This window comes from Thermobia domestica, chromosome 9 (assembly GCF_964235325.1).
Source record: "Thermobia domestica chromosome 9, izTheDome1.hap1.1, whole genome shotgun sequence".
Lineage (NCBI taxonomy): Eukaryota > Metazoa > Arthropoda > Insecta > Zygentoma > Lepismatidae > Thermobia > Thermobia domestica.
This window is the reverse complement of record NC_137462.1, coordinates 10,056,340-10,083,236: the sequence shown is the minus strand read 5'-3', so window position 1 is coordinate 10,083,236 and position 26,897 is coordinate 10,056,340. Positions and strand designations below refer to the sequence as shown.

The following is a 26,897-nucleotide window of genomic DNA, read 5'->3' as shown; positions in this document are numbered from 1 at the left end:
TGAACAAAGTGAAGTGAACCCCCTTCCCCCCGTTACCTACTCAAAACGGGATTTTCCCTAATCATCCTCTGCATGACACTCGTTTACATATTGTGCTGTACATACATTTGAGTGTCATTGTATTACGATTATCTTCCGTAATCGAAATAACAGAACAAAAATGTGACTTTACTTATTTTCACTTTAAATTTACTTCAGAATTTGATTTAAATCTTGACTTAAATCAGACTGATTTAAATCAATCCACCCTGGGTGAACCCGAGCATAATGCATATCAATATCCTAATTAACACACTCATACTCAGGAATCGAGGACAAATTTATTTTATCATAAATTTGACCGCACACACACCTATATACTATATGATTACTAGAGAACGGATTTTAAGGTGTAGCACCTTTTCTAAACATGAAGTTGTTATAACAACCGAAGTTGAAAATATGTATTTCCGGGCATTAAATGAACTGAAATTAACCCCTTTGTTGCACCTTTTTTGCTAGATTCATATTTTTTTTTTAAATGTTTACTTCTTTTAGCCTCCAGCACCTTTATTGTCACTTTCTTCTTTCTTTTTTAAAAATTTGGACAGAACCATATGTTTTATTTTCAAAGTGTTTCAATCAAAGCAACGACGATTTCAATCAAAGTGCATTTGTGGATATTATAAAATTGTTTCCAGTGGTACTTTTAAAGTCACAGTTACCAGAAAGTAAACGAAGGAAAGTCGAAGCTTTAAAGGCAATTACAGTGAAATGCAACGAAATATCAAATACATCTACGACTGAGACACAAATCCAAAAGAGAATCTTTAATATTCGAGCGAGAATAAAACAAAAATAAAAAAGGAAAAACGGGAAACAAGAAAGTAACACTGAAACCATGAGAACGAACCTATTGGAGGTGATGGATGCTGATTCGAATCCAGCAATATCAACACGATAAGCGCATATTACGTGTTGTCCAAGGTCTTTGTAGATTGATTGGCTTTAAGAACGAAATCAGACACTGGGTCCCTTTGTTTTCTTTTTTAAAAAAGTCCAGCCAGTCACGTCATAAAGCACGTTCATCTGATTGCGTTTTCCACACCATACGTGTCCCCTTTTGCCTTGGCATAAAAATATACAACCCTTCCTATCAACGTTGAGTTGATTTTGAGTTTAACGTTCTTTTCAGTAGCGAGGCTATGAGACGGAACCCACTGATTAACGTGGAATCCGAACCACATGAGCTCCCGCCGGGAATCGAACGCGGGTCTTTCATGCCAAAGGCATGTACGCTAACTGCTTAGCCACGAAGGAGCTCTTCCTATTAGCGTATTTGTCTCCAAAATACTAGGTTTTTTTATTGCCACGTGTGTATAGTCAAGTGCTCCGATAGCACTCGGAAATGTATATTGTTCTTGACACACTGCCTTTGCTGTTTGCATATTACGCACACTTCCGGAAACAATCAATTTTCAGATTTCGCAATAATCGCATCCATTACACTTGTAGTAGTCACAGACACAGTACTTTGAGCCACACCAGAATCCCCTGACATTCCGACCTAGAATCCCGGATCACTCACGTAACGCAAGAAAAGCCGCATCTGTTCGTCATTACGTAGTGCACCACTCTACATTTTCTTTCATGAACCTATATATATATATATATATATATATATATATATATATATATATATATATATATATATATATTTCTATGCAGTTTACAAATTTTTCTACGTAACAAACAATCATATACTCTGCCATGTTTCGCACGAAGTCACCTATTTATCTTGCTCCACAAATTTGGAGAAGTTACTAGCATCACAGAGGAGTCTGATTTTTGATATGAAACGCGCAGTAGTTACTCGTCTCGAGAATAGAGGTGTGGTTACTTCAAAAGGGCGGGGCTTCTTCGAGGTCAGCCGAGACGAGTAGTGCTCAGTTCTCTTTTTATTGATAACAATGCGAGTAACTACTTCAAAATTGGGAATAATGAGTAACTTCTCCGTTTTATTGATACCACCCACTGTCACTGCGTATTTCAATGACGGAGTTGGGAATGTAGGTTTCACTGCACTCTTAGGGGTAACATGCATACATATCGACAATAATCAGACGCTTTCTCGCCCAACAGTGGGAAGAAAACAATTTCGATTTCCATTAACTTATTTACTATAAAGAACGTCATTTATTATTATTAAAACTATTTATCTATTCCAGTTCTATCTTCAAGGAGAGAGATTACTTAAAAACGTTATTATACTAAGAATCTACAAATGCTATTTATTTTCAGTTACGGACGCTAACTGGATCAATTTCCGGCACGATGACTAGGTGCCGCAGTCTCGATCACGAGCGAAAAATAATATCCTCTGTATTTTAGTTATAATCGCATCATTCGCTTGGTATGATGAAAAATCCGGAAAAGACACCAAAATTGCAAGGCAGTCACTTGTTCGTGAGTAGTCATTTCTTTTTATATTTTCCTACGTTTGAGTACGCTCATATTACTATCACGCTAAATCAATGAGGTCCTTTACGGTTAGCAAATATATAGTCAGGGTTTGAAAAAACCTGGTTTTTTTTTTTTTTTTTTTTTTTTTTTTTTTTTTTTTTTTTTTTTTGAAAAGGCCAACCCACCTGGGTCCATGTGGGTTTTTTCGGGTTTAATTGGATTTTTTCGAAATATTTCAATGTTTTGGGGGTAAAAGTGTTAAAATGTGATTTATATTTCAAGATTATCATTGTCACAACTTGTCACAACAATTTTGTATTCACTGCAGTTTTGAAACAACGGCCGCCATTTTGAAATTTTACGTTGTATCGCTGCCAAAGTACATACAGCTAATTTAGAGTGTCTCGTGCTTCTACTCTGAACATGTCAACTTAAAAGACCAAAAATTGCACTTTGTAGCGTGGATATCCGCTATTTTGAAATTTTACGTTGGTATGCCGCCAAAATCTATACAGGAAATTTAGTGTGTCTCGTGCTTGTACCCCGAAAATTTAAACTTAAAAGACCGAAAGTGATACCCTGTAGTATGTGTGGTACAGACAGACGAAAGAACAAATGTAGATCGAATCATCTTAGGAGCCTGTGACGTTCGCCAAATATGAACACATACCGATATATTAATTTAAAACGAAGATATACGTATAATTCGTGTTTTATAATATAAATGTTTCAAAATGTCTTATACGACATAAATATTTTCCAGTGTAAAATAAATAGTTTTATTGTCGGAGTCGTGGGTGGCGATTAGGGGGGCAAAGAAGAGCTGTTGCCCCCACTTATATGAAACTACTCATTAATGTATATAGTTTCATTTGGAAATATAAAGTTTTGTATGTATTATTGGTTCATAGAATAAAAATGGTGCCAAAAATATTTGTCGTTCCATGAGTACGTATTGGTTGTCTTCCCGTGGAATTAAAGCTACAGGAATTGCGTTTGAACTGCCACTAAAAAATTAACCTATTGGAGCGCCACAATTCGAGCGTACTTTCACTTCTTGCAAGGGCTCGATATGTTAGTCAGCCGCTCTGGAACTAATTGAGATAACATTTTGCACGAAAAGAAGTCCTTCACAAGTTATTCTTTAATTGCACAAAAATCGACAGCTCCTAAAATGTATTTTTTTTCTTTCCAATAATAAGGAAAATTTTGATTTGATTTTTTTCAGTTTAACATCCTGTTCAGCAGTGAAGTTATATGAGACGTGGACTTAATGATCAACGTGGCGTCCGAACCACGTGAGTTCCCCTGGGAATCGAGCCCGGGTCTCCCATTTCAAAGGCGTGTACGCTGACCGCTTAGCCACGATGGAGCTCAGTATGGAATATTAATTTTGCAGTGTAATATACGAGTTTAGGGGTGTACATATGTATACAGTTTTGTATATACAATTACATTTAGTAAATTCAGCATAATTCCAGGTTTTAGGATTATTTTGTATAACTGAAATGTGGAGTGACCAAGTATTGCTGAGTTTTGATATATTCCAAGAAAGTGAAAACAGTACTTAACGACAGCGAACATGTTTCGGGAAGCTGCAAAGTACGAGGCGTGTTTTTTTAACTAAGGTTCGTTTTGTTGTAGACACTAGTAGTTCGCGCGCATACCGCAACGAGCGTGTGCGTCGTGTACCGGCATGCCTCGGGAACAATCGTGCTCAGTTTCAGCTGTGTAGCTGATCTGTACGGTTGTGTTCTGTGCTTTCACAATGTTTAAGACTATCAAGTCGCCCGCCGCGTGTGAGGTTCGCTCAGTGATACGGTTTTTGTCAGCAAGAAACCTGTCTACTGCAGAAATTCGTCGACAGATTTGCGAAGTGCACGGTGATACTGTTATGAGTGCAAGCAAAGTGCGTAAGTGGGTACGAGAATTCAAAAATGGCCGTAACAACGTTCATGATGAGGACCGCGCCGGTCGCCCTTCTTCATTACAGACGATTTGCTGGCTTCAGTTGAAGCGAGGGTTCGTGAGAACAGGCGCTTCACAATAACAGGTCTCTCAAACGAATTTCCTGACGTGTCGAGATCAGTGCTTTACAAAATTGTTTCTGAACACCTAAAGTTTAGGAAACTGTGCTCCCGTTGGGTCCCGAAACTCCTAAAGAGGACCCCAAAAACCAAAGATTTGAGTATGCCATGAAGTTCTTGACTCGTTATCACGAAGAAGGTGACGGCTTCTTGAGTCAGATCGTAACTGGAGACGAAACATGGGTTTCGCATATCACGACCGAATCGAAGCAACAGAACATGGAATGGAGACACACACATTCGCCTGTAAAGGTGAAGCGCAAACAGACTCTGTGTTTTGGAATAGGCATGGTGTTTTGCTGGTCGACTTCATGCAACGAGGAACCACTATCAATGCAGAAGCATACTGCCAAACCCTGAGAAAGCTACGCAGAGCGATTCAAAACAAAAGACGCGGCATGCTGAGAAAGGGCATTGTCCTCCATGACAATGCAAGACCTACACTGCAGGTCAGACCCGCGATTTGTTGGACAGTTTTGGCTGGGAAGTTTTAGACCACCCACCCTACAGTCCTGATCTTGCGCCGATCGATTACCATCTGTTCCTCCACCTCAAACAACACCTCAGTGGCAACCGTTACAATGATAACGACGATGTGAAAACGGCAGTGAACTCTTGGTTATCGGAGCAGGCGGCAAGTTTTTATGAAGAGGGTATTTTGAAATTGGTGAGAGGTATGATAAGTGTTTGAACAAACTTGGCAAATATGTCTAAAAATAGAGTAACGTATGTACTTTCTGAAAATACATTTACTTTTTGAAATAACCTTTCGTTGTGTACTTATGTTCAAACGGACCTTACTTAAAAAACACGCCTCGTGTTTCTTTAAATGTAGTAGCATACACTTGTAGTATTCACTGTCATTCTAAGAGTAATAACACATATAATAGCATGCGTGGAATTTAAAATATAAGTTGTTCATTAATATAACTTTTGCAGTTATATTAACTGCCAGTTTCAATATAACTTTTGCAAAACAAGCCTCATTATTCATTACTATGATTATTTGATTATTATTATCCTTTCTCTTTATTTGTTTTGCAACTTGTTATTAAATAGGTCCCTAATCTGATCACACAATTTTCCTGACAGATATTTTAAATCTATTCATATTTGTAAAGAGACACCTACAAGGTATCCTTACGCGAGTAGAACAGCAACATGATCATTATACAAGAAACAAAGAAAACTTTTCTATTGTAGAACACAGAACAGTATTATGTGAAAAAGGGTCTAAATACGCGGGTATCATGCTTTACAATAAACTTCAGAAAGAAATAAAAACTCAGGACTCTGTTGCTAAATTTAAAAAAGAACTCCAGAAATATTTATTACATTGCTTTTACTCGGTAGAGGAATACATGAACTGCTAAGTGAATAGAAATGTTACATGATGTACACTAAATCAATGTCATTACTCGCTTTTAGCATTAGATATTTGTTGGAGGATTTCTAAATACACTGCAAGTAATAATTGCTAAGTTTATTTTTAACAATGATGTCATGTAAAATGTACAGTGTAATAAGATGTAAAAAGTAAGGCTTAATTATTAACCTAGTGTGTGTAATTTTCACTATTATTGTTTCTTTTACTTTTGAATTCATATATAAATGACGTGTCCACTTCATATGCATTGTATTACAGTGCTAAATGTATGAAAAAAGGACGAACGAAATAAATACTATACAATTCATGAGCAAGGAATCAAATCTCTTCTTACACCTTCGTTGTTTAAGAGTACATTTTTTGAATTCATTCAGTGCATTCAGAAGTTTAAAAAAGTATTATGCTGTTGTATACCTTAACGTGAAATCATCTAATTTGCTCAGGAAAGTTCAAAATCTGATAAAAACCAATTTCAATGTAATCGTAGTTGTACCAACAATATACTAACAAAAATCTCAAAAACCCAGATGGGTTTTAAGGTGTTTTTTTTCCAGGTGGGTCCAACCCGAAAAAACCCGGTGGGGTTTTTCGGGCTGGGCCCACTTGGGCTAACCCTGTACATAGTACTTATATTCTCACTTCTCTAATCATCTATTGTGAAAAAATCAAATCCTCATGTCATACAAATCTAGGTCAAGAGCACAGAAAGAATATTTTGACAACTTTTATTATTTCTCTGGTACAGTCCGCAGCAAAAAACCTGCAACATGAGCATGTAAGTTTATTGTGAAACGACGAACTCTTTTGCTTCAAAATAAGTGTGCAGGGGAGGACGCCGAGGTTTCTCCTGGCGTGATTCATGCCACTTAGACGTTATGTCGATTCTTTGCGCTGTTAGGCATCGTTTCACAATAAACTTACATTCTCATGTTGCAGGTTTTTTGCTGCGGATTGTACCAGATCAAACTAACCGTCAATTTCATTACAAAAGAAGTGCAGCTATGCACTTCCCAATGACTGTCGAGCTTTGTTCTTTTGCTTGCACACACAAGCCACTAGTCATTATTCTTCAACTCACTACGTTATTATCAACAAACTATTTGTTGATATGTAATAGAAATAACCAACTCGATAGTTCATGTTCTGAATATTGAAAAAAGGATTTACCTTCCGTAATTCATGATTATGATTCTCGTTCAAAACGGTAACTTGTAAATACTGCCCATCTGGAGTGGCCTTTAACCTCACTTCAGCTGGACATTCCTGTCTAAAAGACCTGAAAGCAAAAAAGACATGGTTTCAATACACTTGAAATACTGAGAAGTGAAATTACTAAATGACCTGACAGAATACATATTTAATAATAGAATACTAACCTTGAACTCCTTAATCACTCGTATAAATTTACTCGCACGCTTTCAGTGACTCGGGGGGGGGGGGGGCGTCTATAAAGGGATTTAGTTATACATTGACTCACTAACGATAAATTATTGTCCGTAAAAGAACTATTGACTCCATCAGTATCACAAGTATGGCTCCTGTCGTGTATTTAGTTACAAAATCACGAGAATGAAGAACCAACTTATTTTCAACTTGCGCCCATAATCCTAAGGCTTCCCTGGACTAAAACTTTCGAAATAAAAGAACATTCGATATCACTCCGTTTTATATCCTCAGATCTTGTGCATATTATCAGATGGAATGGAATTATTTTAAAACAAGCTTGAACTCACACCTAATTTCAACTGTCAAATATAAATATAAATATTTCTTTTAAAAACGTTATGCACTTTTTTTTTAAATCTTTAGTTGCGTGAAAAACATAAACAACTTCTGGTGATGCACCACCAATGGCCATTTTAATAATCTTCATCAATATACTAAAAGCTAAGGTTAAGAGGATTGGTAAGTTTGATGATATAAAACTCCTCACTGGACGTCGGTTTCGTACATCGTATCTGGCGAGTCTTTGTAAGAATTAAGAATTCTAGTCTACATCGTTTAAAAAAGCAACTCAGTATACATTCACAACTATAATATTAACCTTTTAGTGACTGACAACCTAAAAACGTCGAATTCACCAGGAAAAACTATAAATTTATTTCTACGGACTACCATCTTGGATTTTGTAAAATCCACTTCCTATCAAATAATAATAATCATAATAAACAAAATTTTAAAAATGCTACGACGCTTCTACTAAATGCATATGACACAAATTCTCATATTTCTAATTTTTATGGGATCTAAAGGGGTGATGATGAAATTCCCCATGTTATTTTAAAACATGGAGTAGAGTGGTTTTATGGAGAACTGAAAAATCTTCCCCATGTTATTTATACAGGACACCTTTTATACTCCAAAATTATTCTGCACTTCCTGTAGGGCCACAATAATTAAATTTCACATGATTGTACCTTTTCTGGACTAACCGACGGGAAAATTGCGAAAAGTGAATATTTTTAATTTATAGAGTGCCTAAAGAGACGATGAAGAAGTTCCCCATGTTATTTAAATGGGCTTTTTTTTTTTTAACCTATGATCTCATATTTCAAGTAATTGGAATAGAAAGTTGAAATTCGGTATGCTAGTTTTATTTATATAAAACGCAAGTCAATTTCTAGAAAGCAAGGTACATTTAAATAAGACTTGAAAAAAAAAACATTCTTCTTTGCCTCCTCATTTTCTCATGTTTATACAAGGTGGCATTCCCGCTTTTAAATTTTTTTCTACACTCTACTTCATCTGGGTGTCCTCTCCCTCAAATCACCTTGTATCTGCTCTTTCAATTTCATTTTGGACCTTCCCCTCTTCCTTTTATCTATTACTTCCAGCTTTCCAACATAGCCGTCATTTCTTGTTCTATTATGCCCCAGCCTATACTTTTGAAACATTTTACTCTAGTGTCCCACCTTAACAGCGCCTATTACATAATTGTTTCTTATTCTATCTTTCATCGTCACATTACACATTCTCGCCACTTTCATCTACTTTTCCTGGGCCCTTGTAATTGGCCAGATTTCAAATCAAAACATATCTCTGAAGGTCCAGTACGTTTAAACGAAAACAGAAAAAACAAGGTCTCATACAAACCAATAGGATGAAACTTAACGATGGTATAGACATTAAACACCGTTAGATCTAGACTGCTACTGACGTAAATATTACTCCTTTACCAAACAATAATATTTCGCAACATTCTCAAGAGCGAATTTGGACGTGAATTAGGCCGAATTTTCATGCATGTGACAGAAGCGTGATTTGCTTGCGATTTGGTAGCGTCTAAAGCTGACCATAGACCTTTCTGGTGGTGAATTTTGACGTTTTATAGAACGAAATTTACCAGCCTGTACTTGTATTTGTACAGATAAAAAATCGTCACCCAAATCTAAATTTCTTGACTTTCATGAGCGATAGACATCGTGAGGTCCCTCAGTCCTTTCCAGACTGATATGGGAACTTTTTTTTTTTTTTTTTTTAATGCTTTCATTCTAAATGTTGCATGGTTTTACCTTGTGCAAATTCCTTACACTAATAGCCTGCTCATGCGCTTGGCAGACAGTGGAGATGCAGAAACCAATTTCCTTCCAAGTTATCAAAATTATACGGACAGGAAACTGGGAATTTAATATTACGATTGAAAGATTGGAACCATCAGAAAGTCACCCTGTAACAACGTACTTTTTCTTTTATATAAGAGCATATCCGGTTGCAATGACTAAACAGACTTTGGGAGAGATGACTGAAATTCAGCTCAAAGGTAGAAGAGACTATATACATTCTATATTTCAAACGTGAATTGTCCTAAAATGGATGGAACGTAACTAATCTCAAAAGCCAAAAGAGGAAGATGGCTAAAATTCAGCTTAAATATAGAACAGGCTATGTAGATTTTAGGGATGGCCACAAGTTTCGGTTCCAACGGAACCGGTTCTTGGAGATCCGATTTTCAGAACCGGTCCCAGACCTGGATCCGAAAGCCCGCAAAGAACCGTAAAGGAGGCACAAAGTTCACCTTCAAAAGACTGCAAAGGGGACCACGCGCTTGTGACCCCCAGATAAACAATTTGGTCCATCAGTGGGTGTTTAGCCAAATGAGTTTGTTAGTTACAGAGTTTGTTTAAGCAAACGAGACAAGCGGCCGCTGCCTGTCACTTCCACCATTTCATCTAGCACACTGTTCACAGCCTGCCAGCAGCTTGGGTTTAGCGTAGGGGTGGCCACCGGATCTTAGGAGCTGGTTCCAGACCTGGATCCGAAGAATCGGTTCCGGAACTGGATCCGTTCAGAGCCGAAAACCGGTTCCGCCCTAGTAGATTTTACATTTAAAAAAGAAACTGTCCTAAAATGGACAAAACACAGTAAAAAAATCAGGAACGATGAACATTGAAGTCAATGGAAAATCAATGAAAAAACTGAAATCGTCCATATATATCTCAAAACTTATAATAAGGAGATGGCTAATTGAAAGCTAATTAGAAACACATAATGAAGAGCTTGTAAACGATGTACCGGTATAGCATGTAAGGTAAATAAGGACAGAACATTGTCAAAAGTCAAGTTATTTGAGTAAAATCAGTAATAATGATAAAGTATAAGCATCTTCGAATTACTCAGAGCGCCCCACGCAGAAGTTACGTGCTTGAAATATCTTACATCTGGATTTGGAAACTCCGGGCCCGATTTAGCACGCAATGTGACTTTTGACCTGAGCACAGTCTGGTGTTTACGGCAAGCCGGTTAGGTCCTTACTACTAACAGTATGTGTGTTACTGTTATGGTGTATTTTTTACATATACAGTATATAAATAAATTGAAGTCTAAGAAAGCTCAACCCACCTGCAACTATGTGTGTTTCATAGTTATATTATTATCTTAAGTTTCTTCGGGACGAAAATGTTAAAATGAGATTTATTACAAAGATAACACTATTGTCATAGCCTAGGCCTAATTGTTCACTGGTAGATAAAAACTTAAAGCTTTTCCATTTTTCTTTTTCTACTGGTTGAATTCTGTGCTGCTCTGGTGTTCAGAGTTTATTCGCTTGTTTATTGAAGTTTACCGCTCCGTTTCAGCACCGAGGCTATATGGAATGTGGACCCCCCAGTTTAAGATGGAATCATAACCACCGTAATGTGACCCCACCAGGAATCGAACCCGTAACCACGTGCATCGAAGGCGTGTGCTAACCATTAAAAAGACGGGAAGGGCTGCTCAGCGTTTGAGTAACTCGCACCAAACTGTGCATTTACACTTCTAAGGCTGAAGACCAAACTACTGTTCAGAAACAAAAACAATCAGTTTTAGTTTTTTAACCTACTGAAACACGTCTATATTGGCCACTAGTGCTTACATTGAAAAACCGTCAACTTACAAGAAATACTATATTTTGAAGCAATAACTATCTTAGACCATAACATTTCATTTCTAATGCAGTAACTACTTACCACCTGCGTATCAGTTCAGGTCTTATAAATAGCATACATTGTGTATCAAAGGTACCTCGTTTCTATGTGGTTAACGTACGCACCCGGCGCGGGACATAAGAGTTGGATTAAAGGATAAGAGCTTATGTGATTCAGATTCAATGTTAAGCTGTAGGAGCACGTCTCATATTATAGCCTACGTCTTGAGACAGACAATAAGATCCGAACCAACCAACGAAATAACACACAGTAAAAATTATTTCTGCAATATAAAAACATTACATGTAATAAATACTGATCTGAATTTGTCATTCGCTGATAATGATATAAACGTTATAATTTCAACATGAACATGCGAAGTATTTACTAAATGCTACGTCATATTCTTCATTCTTTCACCTATGACAATAATGCAGAAAGCTCGTTAGTTAAAAAACATGCCCTTACTAACATTTAGTTCCGTATTCACACACATCCATCCAGTTAGTGGGTTTAGATGGCCAAGGAGTGGGTACGGGCTTTTTTTTTTTTTTTTTTTTCACTTTGCAACATGAACTGATCGTCATTTATTCTGAATTCAAGAAAAAGGCATCGAGCATGAAACGAAAACAGTTCAGTTAAGCCAACTTCACGTCATGATGTTGAATTTGAACTTCCGAGTCCACTTCTTTTGCGGTTTGACTCTCATGATAAAATGAATATACTTGCCTACGAACTTTCCGAAGCCGAAGGTCTACTCTTGTGTCAAGAATGTTAAAACTCAAATAGTTCTTATATGGTTCTCTTGAATTTTGAACTGTAAGCCCGTTCTGTCGTGCGTATTCTTTCTTTCCCGTACCGAAACGAATAATTCGTAAATAAATACTTATGAGTATCATACCATGTGAATCGTGCTGTACACATATCTCCTTGTCAACAGCGCCCCATGCGAAAATAAACACAGTATAGTATAAACTTTTCAGGATTAGACTACCCTTGTAACAAAAAGGGTCTAAATTTGTTGACTAGTTTTGAGTGGTTGTAAGTTCGAATTTTAGGCCCTCTCCATTGCATATCTGTCTTTGTTCACTACGCTAAAATAAATACATATGTAGAGATATTCCCATGCCTAGCTTTGTACCCATAATGGTCCAGATCGATAAATCCTACATTCTAGGCCGTTATGTTCTTAAAAATGTTATTATTGCCTTTACCCTCACATAAAAAAAAAAAAAAAAAAGTAAAACTGTGGATTTTATTTCAAATGTAAACACAATCTATACATTAATTTGTTCTTAACTTATTTGAACCTAAGGTGAGTTTATTTCATAATTTCAGTACACTCGGAATTTCAGGATGACCTCATTTCTTAAATGTTGTACGTGGTATATCCTAATAATGTTTCAAATTATGCAATTCATCCAACAGAAATCCAGAACCTATAAATATAATGTAAGTTGGTTGAAGTAATGTGCAGGCAAGGGCGCCGATTTCTCTGTAAATTTGGGGGGGGAGGGGGCATTCAGATACAGAAGGCATATATGAGGATTTTAAGACAAATTGAATTCAAATTATGCCAAATATTGCATAAATATGCCAAATAAATAAAATGCGGAGGCCCACATGAGCTTGGGGGGGGGGGGCTTGTGTGCAAGGCTTGAAAAATCCAATCGTCTGCCCGCCAGTGACGAGTACTCTTTTTAAATTTGACGAGTAAAGTTCGATCAATCAAAAACGTGAATTCAAGAATAAATGGCAGATGTAACTTTTATTATTTAATTTTTCCTTTTTGCACAAGAGATATACCAATCAATGAAATAATAAAGAAAAAACATATTGATATGTTTACTGTGTCGCAAAGTGATTTTTGTTTATATGTATAAACACTGCGACTGTAAAATAGCCTGGTTAGTAAATTCTTTGGCTGGCGAGTACTTGCAAGCAAGATTTTTCAAGCCCTAGTAATGTGATATAGCTTGGTTATACCAGTAAATAAAAAGCTCAAAAATTATATTTTTTTTTCCAGCTGAATGGATCCCAGTTGAGCAAATCTTGAAATAAACAATCTGTTCCAGCACAATTAAAACTATCGAATTTTTTCTGCTACGAACGACATACTTTTTAGTCAATAAAAATTACGTTTTTCTCGAAAATTACGCATGAGAATTTTAACCTTAATCATCTCATTTTGTTGAGCTCAATGTGATCTATCGATATGTATTATAGATAATATTTAAAACTTTAAAATTCTGGGTTTTATCTCATTAACCAAACTGTTTCCTATAATCTTTCTAGTGCCATAATGAAAAACTCAGTAAGAGAAGCTATATATTTCAGTATTCGATACATATCTCAATAGCATCTACGGGGGCGCGGTGGCTCAGTGCCAGAGCGTTTACCTCTGGTGCTTGGAGTTCCTGATGCGATCCCAGTTCGCGATGCGTGGACTTTGTGGTGGACAAACATCGTGTGCGTGGGTTATCTCAGGGTTCTCCCATTTCCTCCCACTTTCTTCATTCCACTAATTCCTTCATCTCTCATCACCGTTTTCTTTAGCCTAACCAGCATAACCGTGGGACGTAAAAACTGAAAGATTTCATTTCATTTTTTTAATCAATCTTTTAGGTTATAAAACAAAAGAAAACTACCTTTTCTCCAAAACTACGCACAGAGACTTACACTCGCTAACATCATTCTATTTAGCTCAATGAGATATGTCAACTGGCCAGTCATCTTTAGACATAATCTGTTCGTTAAATGCTACTATATTGTACAATTTCGTCTAACCTCTGCCTACAGCAGAACTCGGACGTATATTCTAATAACAAACCCAATATGAAAAGAAATGTACTATACGTAGCAAATAATGAAACAATATAGAAGACAACACATGCAACGTTCCTTGGGGCAATACTATTAAGGTAAAAACGGTAAGCCAGCTAACTAATTACAGAAAAAAAAAAAAAAACTATAATAACCAATTATGCTCGAGTGAAAGTCCACGTTACCACTCTCAGACCGACGTAGTGACTAATACAGTTATGGAATTTGGGGCTACAGATATGGATGGATGGAATAAATTGGATCTTCAAACAAAATGCGGTATTTATTCCCAACTTGCTCATCCGCTCGGTTTTCGACAAAAAGCGTAATAATAACTACAAAAACTTAAAAACTCGTAAATTTTTACGAGGGTAGGTATAATAACGTAGGGTAGAGTAAGGTAGCGATAAGTAGAGTAGGGTAGGCTCGAGTAAGGATACCAACTGGAACGTCTCTGTACATCTGCAGCCATGTTTACAATACAAATGCTCGTTTCTTTCCCACAATCCAACCATACGATAACCTTGCACGGAGTAGTTCCCTCCGCTAAGGTAATAGTTCCAAGATTATATCAGTTAAAAAAAAAAAAAAAAAAAAAAAAAAATCCGCTTTCCTTACATACTATAAAGCACACAAACGAGCAAATTATCCATTTTTCCCCGGTAAATTCTCAACATTTTTCTGGAAACGGACGACCAACTTCGGAACTAAATCCCGAAACGCAACGAATGCCCATTAAAAGAGTGCATCTTGGGTAATACCGAATTTACCAGCAAACTGCAAAGACGAATGCCCAAGCAACTGTTAAGATATAATGAAATAAATTCGCCAAATGTACACTTCAATTTTCTGCTCATTATTCCAATATTTTGTGTTTATGGCAATCATATTTTACTACTGTTTCTATACTTCGGATATCTACACAAACAATACTAATGCCATTATGAGTAATCCGTAATTTTCCTATTCGATTTTTCTGAACTAACCTACGGAGCGCAACTACTTTGCAATTGTTGATGTCAACATATTCTAAAAATATACGTACCAACTGAAAAATACGCCTAGACAAGGAAAGGGAGGGCATTTAAATTATTCTAATCTCATCTATGATAATGTGTTAACATACAATTAATGCATTCAAGTATTACGTGAACAATCCCGTGACTGCAATCAGCAGTCAGTACCAACACAAAAATGGTGGCCCTTGTACTTAAATTACATTCCGGAATTACATTAAAGGTAACATTTTCAATTATTATCTTCAACAAAACTAATTTCATTTTATGACATTAATCATCACATTTTGAACTAAATAGTACAAAGCAGCCATGTTGAGAATCGGAAGTGTCGAGTGAACTGCTCCAGTGAGCTTAATTGGCTTTACGGACCTGACCGAAATTCCATTGATTACAATAAGCATATATACATCTCACCTCATATATAACTGTATAAGAATATTTTCATGTTGTTATTAATTAGATCCTTGTACTCAAAATAAAGATAGCACTTCATTTACGTAATTACCGTTCAAGATGGCGAGAAGCGTACTGCAGGTACGCACGAAACCCGCATACAACGACAATAGAGAACCAAAATAAACCTTGTCCCGAACAATACTTACATGGTGTTTGGTCTGGGACCCCCAGAGTTTGACATATATTCCACGGTAACTCCATGTACACAATGATAATGCAATTCATCGTACTTCAGATGTGGATTAAATTTACGATTCGGTGCTCTTCTTCTTGCATTTATAATAGATCCAGTATGACGCTTCTGTAGTTTAATGAAATTGGCCTGCTGATACTCCCGTACAGCTTCTTCCACCTGATAAATACTTGAAAACAAATCGCCAACTCTCAACGTTGGCACACTTCGATAAGCGTTTTTAGATCCCATTATATTAGCACTATAGTACACTTTTCACCATAAAATGGACGCCATAGCAGTTGTAACTACTAAAAAGTTACTATTAGGTGACAAATTCACTTCCCTGCTTTTTGGAAACTAACAAACGCGCATCGATAGCTTATACCGCCATCTCTTGCACTTCTCTCACACGCAGAAATTTTTTGACCAATAGGCGGCGTTGTTTAGTAATACAGCGCCGATCTAAAAACAAAGACAATTCATTTGACTAGACTACTCAGAACGCTGTATGTAGAACGCACATCCATTACATTCGAATATAAATGCAAAGTTACCAACACGTGTAAATAATTTCGAGTGCCATCAGTAGATCTCAGCTGCGAAATGGGAAAACCGACGAACTGTTCCGAATGAGAATATGTTAGGATTGTTCGTCTGCAGTCTAGATGATGTCGATTTCTATGCGGGAACGGCCATTAGAAGCTGTGTTTAGGGAAAATACAACAATATACAAGAATAATATAAGCGAGATTTTGTATATTCTAATGTAGGCCTATGATTATTCAAAATAGCGTGAAGAGAAACACTGGTTATATTAATAATGACAAGCCTCAGTTCAGGCCCGTAGCCAGCCCAAAAATGTAGGAGGGGCCGATCCAACCCTATTATAGTTCATTTGCAGGCCTACCGTGAAAATTTTAGGAGATGCTCGCCCCCCTAGATCCCTCGTGGATACGGGCCCTCCTCAGCTCGAATGAATTAGAAGATCGAACTCATTTCTATTTATTTATATTTTCATATTAAATTATATTATCAACGTTATCCATTCATATTACAGATTTTTTTTTTTTTTTTTTTTTTTTTTGCTTTACGCTCCACATTAAGCACCGAGGCTAAGGGAGTTGGTGATGAGATGGATCGATCAGGGATGTACGCAAGGGTGTGTTTTGGGTGTCCGGAACCTACGAAATCCAGGTCTTCCTGTAAATTTAATCTTATGTTTGGGGTGATTTAACGAATTTGAATATAAATTACTCCCATGTTTAATTTGGATCTTCTCAAAAGCTTCCAACCCGACCCGAAATAAATTCCTGCTTATGTGCCCTTAATGGTGCAAGTCAGAAAACCCCGAGAAAATCCATCACATATTGTTCGTCCACCATAAAGCTTACTTCACGAGACCACACGCACTACAGGTTAACGCTCTACTATTGAGCCACCCAGCAGGCATATTATAGTGTAGGATAAATGAATGAAGTGGCAATGGTGTCCTTAAGTTCCTGCAAACGGGTTATCGGCTGTAAAATATATTTAAGTATCTTCTCACAGTAGCACAGTATGGTGGCAAAAAATAAATATATTTCTTTCTAGTTAATAGATGAGTGGAAGTATATTGTTACTATTTCCTCAAAAGCTTAAGATACGAATTTTGAAGCGTAAAATTTAAATTCTATCCTTAAAAGACATATATCAATGTAATTCGCAGTTCGCAGTTTGCACCTCAATTCAGTATAGAGAGTTGAGTTCACAGTTTGCAATGGCAATCGCATTCAAATGTAATAGAGGTTCAGTCCCACATATTCGAGGCTCTTTCCCAACGGTTTGCATTAACGCTTGAATTTGTGATAGTATGCAAAACTATTAACTAATTAACTCTATGGTCTACGGAAGCCTGATATTCAACGCCACATTCACAAAAGCTCTTCATTAACTTCTAGCCAACTGGATCCAGTTTCTAGTTTTCTCATAGTATAAAGAACAATTTATTTATGTTTTGCGTCACATTTGCGTTGCGTTTGGCCTCGCAATTTTTGCAAAAGCAGATTCGGAATGAACCAATGGGAGGAGGTAATGATAACTAAATAAATAAAATAAAAGCATAATTTAAAAAAATACCAGATAGTTTTAGTCAAAAGCCAATACTATTGTAAAATATATTCTCTTCGATTTTTTTTATATTCCAAATGAAACAGATGTCACTTAAAACGAACTTAACATGACATTATTTTCCAAAAAAATGAGATACAGCATTATTATCTTACATATTAACAGTATCATTCCATACGAGACCGCTTAAACGCAACGCAAGATATTCGTTTTAGTTTGCAATAGTAAATCTAGCACTTACAATTACTTGTTCCAGATTTTGTATTGAGTTGCGATTCGCAAAATTTGCGAAGATCTCTACAGTATGTAATCGATGCCAAGGTTTCTTAATACTGGAGCACTTGAAAAATTATGCAGAACAAAGACAAGCTACTTTCTACATACTGCAGAAACATAAAAGATGATGACAAAGAAAAACTGTGAATTTCCTGTCCTTAACTAGGAAAAAGTGTATTCCTCACCACCACTATTACCAACGGTCAACAAAATTAACAAGAATCGAAACAGTCTGTTTACAGAGTCTTTAGCTTTTTCTCCTTTGTCAATGAAAATATTATGATAACTAGAACGTGATGTATTATCTGTCACATAAGAAGGGGGGCCGCGGTGGCTCAATGGTAGAGCGTTCACCTCTGGCGCATGGGGTCCCGGGTTCGATTTCAGCCCCGTCAAGTGAACTTTGTGGTGGACAAACACCGTGTGCGTGGGTTTTCTCGGGGTTCTCCCGTCTCCTCCCACTTTCTTCATTCCACCATTTCATTCATTTCTCATCTTCACCGTCTCCTTTAGCCTAACCGGCATAACCATGGGACGTAAAACTCAAAGATTTCATTTCATTGTCACATAAGAAATGAGAGTTTCTTGCGGGATAGTATCTCTTGCCGCTTGAAGCGATGGAACATATGAGAAAATCTGTTCGCTTAACAAGGTAATTGACGTTTAAAACTTTTAAAGCTGTGGATCCTCGTAAAACAACAAAATATATTACTTTGCAAATGCAACTTACACAATAAATAACACGAATAATGTGACAAGCAGGGAAAGTAGAGAAATTGTTATATGGTAAAAGAACGGAAACAAAAATCACAAGCTGAATGTTTAAAGTGTATAGCAAGAAAACAAGCACCTGAGTATGTGGTGTAGTGAGTAACGTTCTAACCTACCACCCAGTAGATCCGTGTTTGAATCTTCGTCAAGTATACTTTATATTTTTCGTCGAAGGAACAGCCATTACTTGTAGCATTTACTTTATTTTTCTTTTCGTCGAAGGAGCAGCCATTACTTGAAGTATTAGAGTTTTATATGTGGTTTCATTCTGTTCGATATTTTTCTTATCCTTGCCTAAGGTAATAGGGTAAGGCTGCAAGTATAATTCTACCTAAGTAGTTCAAAAGTAAGGGTGTTCTAGATTTCCTTCCATAATTAAAATATAAAAATAAGTTTACACCCGAAACTAAATATACAACTAATTGAAATATAAGTAGCAAGTGTCTTCCATCTAACTCAATCAGAATTTGTCTGTCTGTCTGTTTGTCTCTTTCAAAATACCTCTCGTAAAAATTATTTCCTTTTAATTAAACATTGTATATGCCTCCCTCCAATCTTTGAAAATAACTATTTTTTGATGTTGTAAAAATCTATCGAAATAAGGGAGTAAAAGGGAATAAAATCTTTCCGCATTGCAGGTTTTCACATACAGGAAGTCATTCATTCTCTGGTAGAAAGTACGTTAACATTATTTGAATTCAATAAAACGTAGCACATACTTTCTTTAGTATTTCCCACTCATTCCCACTGGTTGTAGTTGAAATCGATGAAGGATAATTTAGTGAAATATGTAAGTTCCCAAAATTTCGAAGTTTCAATATTGAAGAAATATAACACTTAAAAAAATTCTTTGATACCTTGACAACAATAATTCGATTTTGCGGGAGCTGATGTGGTTCGGATTCAGCGTTAATCAGTAGGTCCCGTCTCATATAGCTTCGCCGTTGAAAGGAACGTTAAACTCAAAATTAACAATAAAATAGTAGTAGGCCCGCCCGGATAGCACGCCGAGTCAGCAAAAAATTTTGTGACGTCATAGATCAAAGGTCAATGGCCTTGCAACCGGGGTCAACGACCTAGGGGTGCCTAGGACAACCCCTGTACAATTTGGCAGGCGTAACTTGGCCCACCCCCTAATTTTTGGTAGGGGTACATAGGAAACCACCCTTAAATTTTGGAAATTGCCAAATCTAAAAATTTGGTATGGTAGCCTAGGACCAGCATATATACCTCGATCAGCATTGGTGGTCCACCTTGTTCAATTTTATGGGTAAGAAATCGCCAAAAACTCAAATTTCGGAGGATTATAACCTAATTTATTCCCATTGATGAGGTCTTATTACCTTATATGGTTATATGGTCGTATACAGGGGTCTTTTCCCTATCGTTAGACATGGGGATATTGATGCACACCCCTATAAAAATTTGGGAGGGGTACCTTGGCCCACCCCTTTAATTTTGGAAATTGCCCAATTTAAGGATTTGGTACACTAGTATAGGATCTTAATATATACCACCATAAATTTGGGTGCTCCACATTGTTTCTTTCATGGGTAAAAAATGCCAAAAAATCAAATTTTTGAAGTTTTTCACTTAATTTATCCCCTTGGATGAAATCCTATTACTTTATATGATTATACGGGTGTGTACAGGGTTCAGTCTCTTATTAAACATAAGTATGTTGGTGAACCCTTTAAAATTTTGGGAGGGGTACCTTGGCCAAACCCTTCAATTTTGGAAATTACCCAATTTATGCATTTGGTATAATAGCATAGCACCCTAATATGTATTACTATAAATTTGGATGGTCCACCTTGTTCCCTTTTATGGATAAAAAATAGTCAAAAATTCAAAATTCGGAGGTTTTTGACCTAATTTATCCCCTTGGATGAGGCCCTATTACCTTATATGGTTATAATAAACACTTCTGACCGAGTATATACACTTCTTTATTAAAAACTAAAATACAGTGTAACGGTTTTGACAACTTAACGTTGTCGAAAACGCTACTCTGTAATTTAATTTTTAATAAACAAGTGTATATACTCTGGTCAGAAGGGTTTATTATTTCTTTAGTGAGTTCCAGAGTCGTGATGAATAGACTTATATGGTCATATGGGCATGTATAGGGTTCATTCACTTACATAAGACACTCAGGTAGGTACATTGATGCATCTTTCTTAAAATTTGGGAGGGGTATCTCGGCCCATCCCAAAAATTTTGGAAATTGTCCAATTTAAGCATATTGTAAAATAGTATAGTACCTCAATATGTATCACTATAAATTTGGATGGTCCACCTCGTTCCCTTTCATGGGTAAAAATTGCCAAATATTCAAATTTCGGAGGTTATTGACCTCTTTTGATAATGTTTTATTACCTTATATTTTGGATATTGTCCAATTTAAACATTTAATATAGTACTATAGGAATCTAATGTGTATCACCATAAATTTGGGTGGTCCATTCGTTTCCTTTCAAGGTAAAGGATTGCCAAAAATTTTAATTTCGGAGGTTAGTGACCCAATTTATTCTCTTTAATAAGGGCTTTATTATTTTATATGAACATATGAAAGTGTTCAGGGATCTATTTTCTTTCATAAGGCATAAGTACATTGATGCCTTCATCTTAAAATTTGGCAGAAGTACATTGACCCACCCCTTAAAGTTTAGATATTTCCCCGTTCTCTACAACCCTTTGTAAATGTTCGTGTCCCTCTTATGACCAAATATTCAAATTTCGAAGGTTATTGACCTATTTTATCTTCTTTGATACGGCTTTATTATTGAATGAGTACAGGAATTATTACTTTTTTCATAAGACACGGGTATATTTGAGCACTATTCTTAAATTTTGGAAAGGGTACATTTCTTATTGTCAAATCAATAATTGGTAATTGTTCTTAGAATTGGGTGGTATCCCATTTTTTTGGGGGTAAATCATTGTCAAATATTAGTATGATCAAGTGGTCACTTATTGACATATGATGGGATTATGGGTCCAGGACATTGGTACATTGATAGTTCCTCTTAAACTTTGGGAGGATCACTTTGCTTAAATTTGAGAATTGTCAAAATGAAATTACGTCAATGGTCTTGAATATTCCCGCCTATGGGACAAAATATAAACGTAAGCAATACGTTGTACCACGTAATTGACCTTGATGAGGTAGTGTACAGGGATTAATTTCCTTTTTAAAATTCGTAGGAGTTATCAAATAACACGTTTCTAGACAACAGTTGGTTCTGCTTATTTCTTTCTAAGGTAAACAGTTAACGGAGGTCATTGACCTAGTAGTAAGGGCCTGACTTGGCCTCACTCTTAATAATCCAATTTGGTTCCCCCATGGACCATAATGAATGAATCAGGGATGCTTTGGCCCCGGGATTACGTCACCTATTGAAATTTTGCTTATGCTTATTCAGGGGCCATGCACGATGGTACGAATGAGTCAGAGGTACCTTGGCCGTGCTATGACGTCATTGAATTGGGAATATTGGATCAGAGGTCATGATGATTCTTTAAAATTACTAAAAATATGGTCTTGATGATTCATTACGTTATGAAATAGTACAGGTTTACGAATGCTTTCGTTCCCTTTTATGGCATAAAATTTGGAGATTGTTATGCATGGACTAACACTTGTGCAAATGAAATCTTTAGTTTTACGTCCCACGATTATGCCGGTTAGGCTAAAGACCCATACAGCAGAGGTGAACGCTCTACCACTGAGCCACCGCACCTTTACTGGTATGAATGAATTAGAGGTAGTTGGTTCGATCTAATATGTTCGTTTGACGTCACTAAACTGGGATTTTTAGCTTGGAGCTTATGATGGCTTGTTTCGTTTCCTTTTATGGGTATAAAATTACCAAAACAAGGTTTGATTTCTTTCTTGATGACCTATTACATTATGAATTAGTAGACCCCAGTAATAGTATAAATTAGTATTAATATGAAACTCGAAAACTTTGGAGTTCCTTTGTGGCTAACCGGTTAGCGTATGCGCCTTTAACGTGGGAGACCAGGGTTCGATTCCCGGCAGGAGCTCATGCGGTTCGGATTGTTATCCCTTTGATGAGATGGACTAACACTGGTGCAAATGAAATCTTTAGTTTACGTCCCACGATTAGGCTAAAGGTGACGATGAGAAAGGAATGAAAGTGTGGGAGGAAACTGGAGCATAATGTTGCTTACCACAAAATTACTTTGAACCAGGGACCCCATACAGCAGAGGTGAACGCTCTACCACTGAGCCACCACCTTCCTTACTGGTGCGAATGAAGTAGAGGTATTTGGTTTGAGCTAATGTGTTTGTTTGACGTCGGGCAGACCCTATTTCACTTTTGGGACCCCCCCCCCACATGGACCATAGCGAATGAATTAGAGATGTTTTGCCCCGGGATTGCATTACCTATTGAAAGTTTTGCTTATGTTTACTCAGGGGGCAGGGATCACTCAGGACACATAAGATCACATTGATTTACATCAGGAGTTGGGGGAGGGAGGGAGGGGAGTATCGCACCTCGTACTCTTTGATGAGTATAAAAATATCAATTTCGGAAGTTTTTTTTTTAACTTATCCTATTATTTTTCACGAGACATTTTCGTTATATAATAGAGTACAATGGTTTACTTTTTGGGAGTTATCGTTCCCTTTGGAGCCTTATTACGTTATATGGAGGCGTATTTAAATATTCCCTTAAATTTGATAAGTACTTTGTGATCCATTTTGTTCCGGTTCAGGGGTGAACATGGATACCTTGGAATCGTCCCGAGTTCGATTCTTGGAAATGTTGAATTTAACGTCCCCGCGAAAACGGTGAGAAATGATAGGACGAAACAGGAACTTACTTGACTGAGGATTGAAGCAGGGCCCTCATACAGTAGAGGCAAGCGCTAAGCGACCGTACACGTGTGTTGATTACTATGCAATGGTCCCGAGTTTGATTCTTGGTGCTAGTGTTAGAAAAATTTAACGTTCCCTTGAAACGATGATGAGAAATGAGAAAACATCATAAACTTACTTGCTTGCGGATTGAAGCAGAGATCTCACACATCAGAAATAAGAGCTGAGTCACCGTACTCCATTGAGAAGTTCAGTTTGTTGATTACTATGTCATGGTCCCGAGTTCGATTTTTTTTGTGTTAGTTTAAGAAATGTTGAGTTTAACGTCCCCTTGAAACGATGATGAAAAAATGATAGGAGGAAACATGAACTTACTTCGTTGTGGATTGAAGCGCTGAGCCGCCGTACTCCATTCAGTGCGAACAGTTTCGCGTATGAAAAGAAGACGAGCAGATTATGTTACATTACACATTTCAGTGCGAGCAGTTTATACTAGGTTTATGTTTCATATAGAAAGATAGAAGATCTGTGTTGTCATCTTTTTACTTCGTGTGCGATTTTTGACCTTGAAGAAAACCTTGTTGACTCAGTGCAAAGCATTGACGTATACACATAATCTTATTGTTTAGTTGGCTGTATTTAGAGATGAATCAGACATTTAAGGTTGCTGGTTCGAATCTAGTTGTGTTCGCTGTAACTCAGGGTCTGAGCGATACTTACCGAAATTTTTCCAGTGTTGCCAACACTATCAGAATGAATCGATTCATTTAGTCGGAGCAGTTTCGTGACGAAAACTGATTTTTGTTTTGCACACAAAAAAAATTTCTGAAACAGAATTTTGTTTTCGTACACACAAAATTTTTCTGAAAACATTTTTTTTTCGTACACAAAAATTTTCTGAATCAGTTTTTTTTTCGTACACAAAAAATTTTCTGAAACAAAAATTTAGTTTGATTTTTTTTTCCGCAAAACATTGATTTATTTTATCGGTAAACTGATTCAGAAAAAATAAATTGAAATCGCAGTACAGGAAAAAGAATTTGATTTTAGGATGTGAAATAAAAACACAGAATCATGTTTTTGTACATTTATTTTAGCATGTGAAATAGAATACAGAATTTCTTTTTCTTCAAAGGAAGACGTGTCCGTGACGGGTACAAATTCTGTAAAGAGAAAATAAAACATATGAATATACATGGTAATATTTATTTTGTTTCCTGTGAAAGAAGAAAAACAGATTATTAACATCGAACTAACTGATCAAGAGAGAGTGAGGTGAGAAAAGAAACGCAAATGTGACGTACCTGAATTCCTTTTTTTTTCTCCACGGGTTTCTGCAAGGTGATGTCATCTGAGTTTTGTTTCCGCTGTGGCCTCGTTGAAGCATGTCCCGTGTTGCGTTGATTCTTTGCCCCGTCTTTGGGATGTGATGTTGGTGGGATTAGGGGAAAATATGGCTGTTATTCTGTTCTGGCTTTTTTATACCCATAGGGCAATGTCTCGTATGTGTCTGGTATTAATCGGCGTTTTTTATAGTTGAAACTGTACTTCTTTTCTTCAGGTTTTGTGACAAGATGATGATCGTGGGTTCTGTAAATTTTGTGCGGCGTGCTAATGGAGATTTTTTCATTCGATTGATTTATGATCATTTGCTCCAGACTGTTAAAATTTAGCTTTTGACTTGCAGTATAATTGAGTGTGAATCCACGAATTTTGCATACATAACTGGTTGATTTCGTGTCGGGGTTGTAGATTTCCAAGGCGTACTGTTTTGGGCCACCAGACACGAATTTTTTAATGTATGCTTTTGGTCCAATTGATTCCAGTTCATTTAACATTGAACCAAGAAATACTTCTGGTTCTATTGTGGGCTGTGATGGTCGCTGCGTGAATATTACGGAATCTGTATCGAAATATAGTACTCTTTCTTGCAGCAGTTCTAAATATTTGTAGAGTTCCAGACGAGCTTGACACGTTGTAAATGCTCCAAGGACAACATTAGCATTGTGATTTTGTACTGGAACATCATCTTCATACTGCCAATAAAGGTATAACATCGAATCGTTAACAGGTAAAATTTGGTTGACTTTTATATCTGGAGCAGTTAATTTCTGATACAGTTCTTTGGGGTCGTTAATGATGGTCGTTTGGCTGAAATTGTCTCTTATAGCGAGTCGTCCCCAGAAGGCATTCAAACAGAGTTTTGCAAGACTACGACGTGCTGAATTTGTCATTATATTTGCTGCATCTAAAGTTATGCCTTCCCGTTGTTGTACCACTTGAATATACTGCTGCTTTTCTTCTTCGGTGACGCAATTGGCAGGCCATCCAGAAGCTTCCAGCTTAGATATCAAAAATGTGTTAATGTATTCGCTGAATAATCCGCCAGTCTTGGTTTCTGGATCATATACGGTGATGTCGTAATCCCAAATTTCGTAAATTTCAATGACTTGATACCCAAGTTCAATGGCTTTTTGAATTTCATAGGACACCCATGTTCCCGTTAGGCTTCGTTCACTGTCCGAATGTGTACATTCAGAATCTTGATTTAATGCTGTGGCACAGGCAGCACAAAGTGGAAACAACAACTTCTTATTTGAACGAAATGGCAGCACTGGATGAAACACATTTCTGCTAGGCAAAATCTTCAACTTGACCAATCCGTTGACAGTTTGAATGTCGGGCATTTCTGGATCTCCCTGTAGATATATTCGTGGATGCCCTATTGGATACCGTCCACATTTGTTCACATAAGGATACAGGGAAACGATATCCAAGAATTTTATTTCTTCGCCTTCATTTTCATTTGCGACGTGGTACAATTTAATGGCATTAACACGGCCACCATAGAAGCTGTCTCTTGGATTTAATGGTGTCTTATTAGTATAAGGATGTGTGCTTAAAGAAGAGGCCAATGCTGGATTGGATTTTAACACTTGACGAAATTCACATTCCCACATTTCATGTACTTTATATCCCATGGATCGTAATAATTTCATTTTACGCTGTGTTCTCTCGTAGCGATAGTTCATCGTTTCTTCGGAGTTCTCATAAATGGGTTGATCACGGCCTGTAGGGACACATAGAGGACATCCATGGAA

General features: G+C 36.9%; 1 protein-coding gene across 1 annotated transcript in view; it reads right to left on the bottom strand.

The window, feature by feature from the left end:
* Positions 1–16,215, bottom strand: part of MESR4 (misexpression suppressor of ras 4) — a 96,666-nt gene extending 80,451 nt beyond the window's left edge. Inside the window, exons 1-2 of the mRNA XM_081770580.1 lie at positions 15,766–16,215; positions 7,084–7,192 (exon numbers count right to left, since the gene is read on the bottom strand). Of these exons, the coding sequence (XP_081626706.1) occupies positions 7,084–7,192; positions 15,766–16,043 (387 nt within the window). The 5' untranslated portion in view covers positions 16,044–16,215. The remainder of the gene's footprint in view (positions 1–7,083; positions 7,193–15,765) is intronic.
* Positions 16,216–26,897: the final 10,682 nt, after the last annotated feature.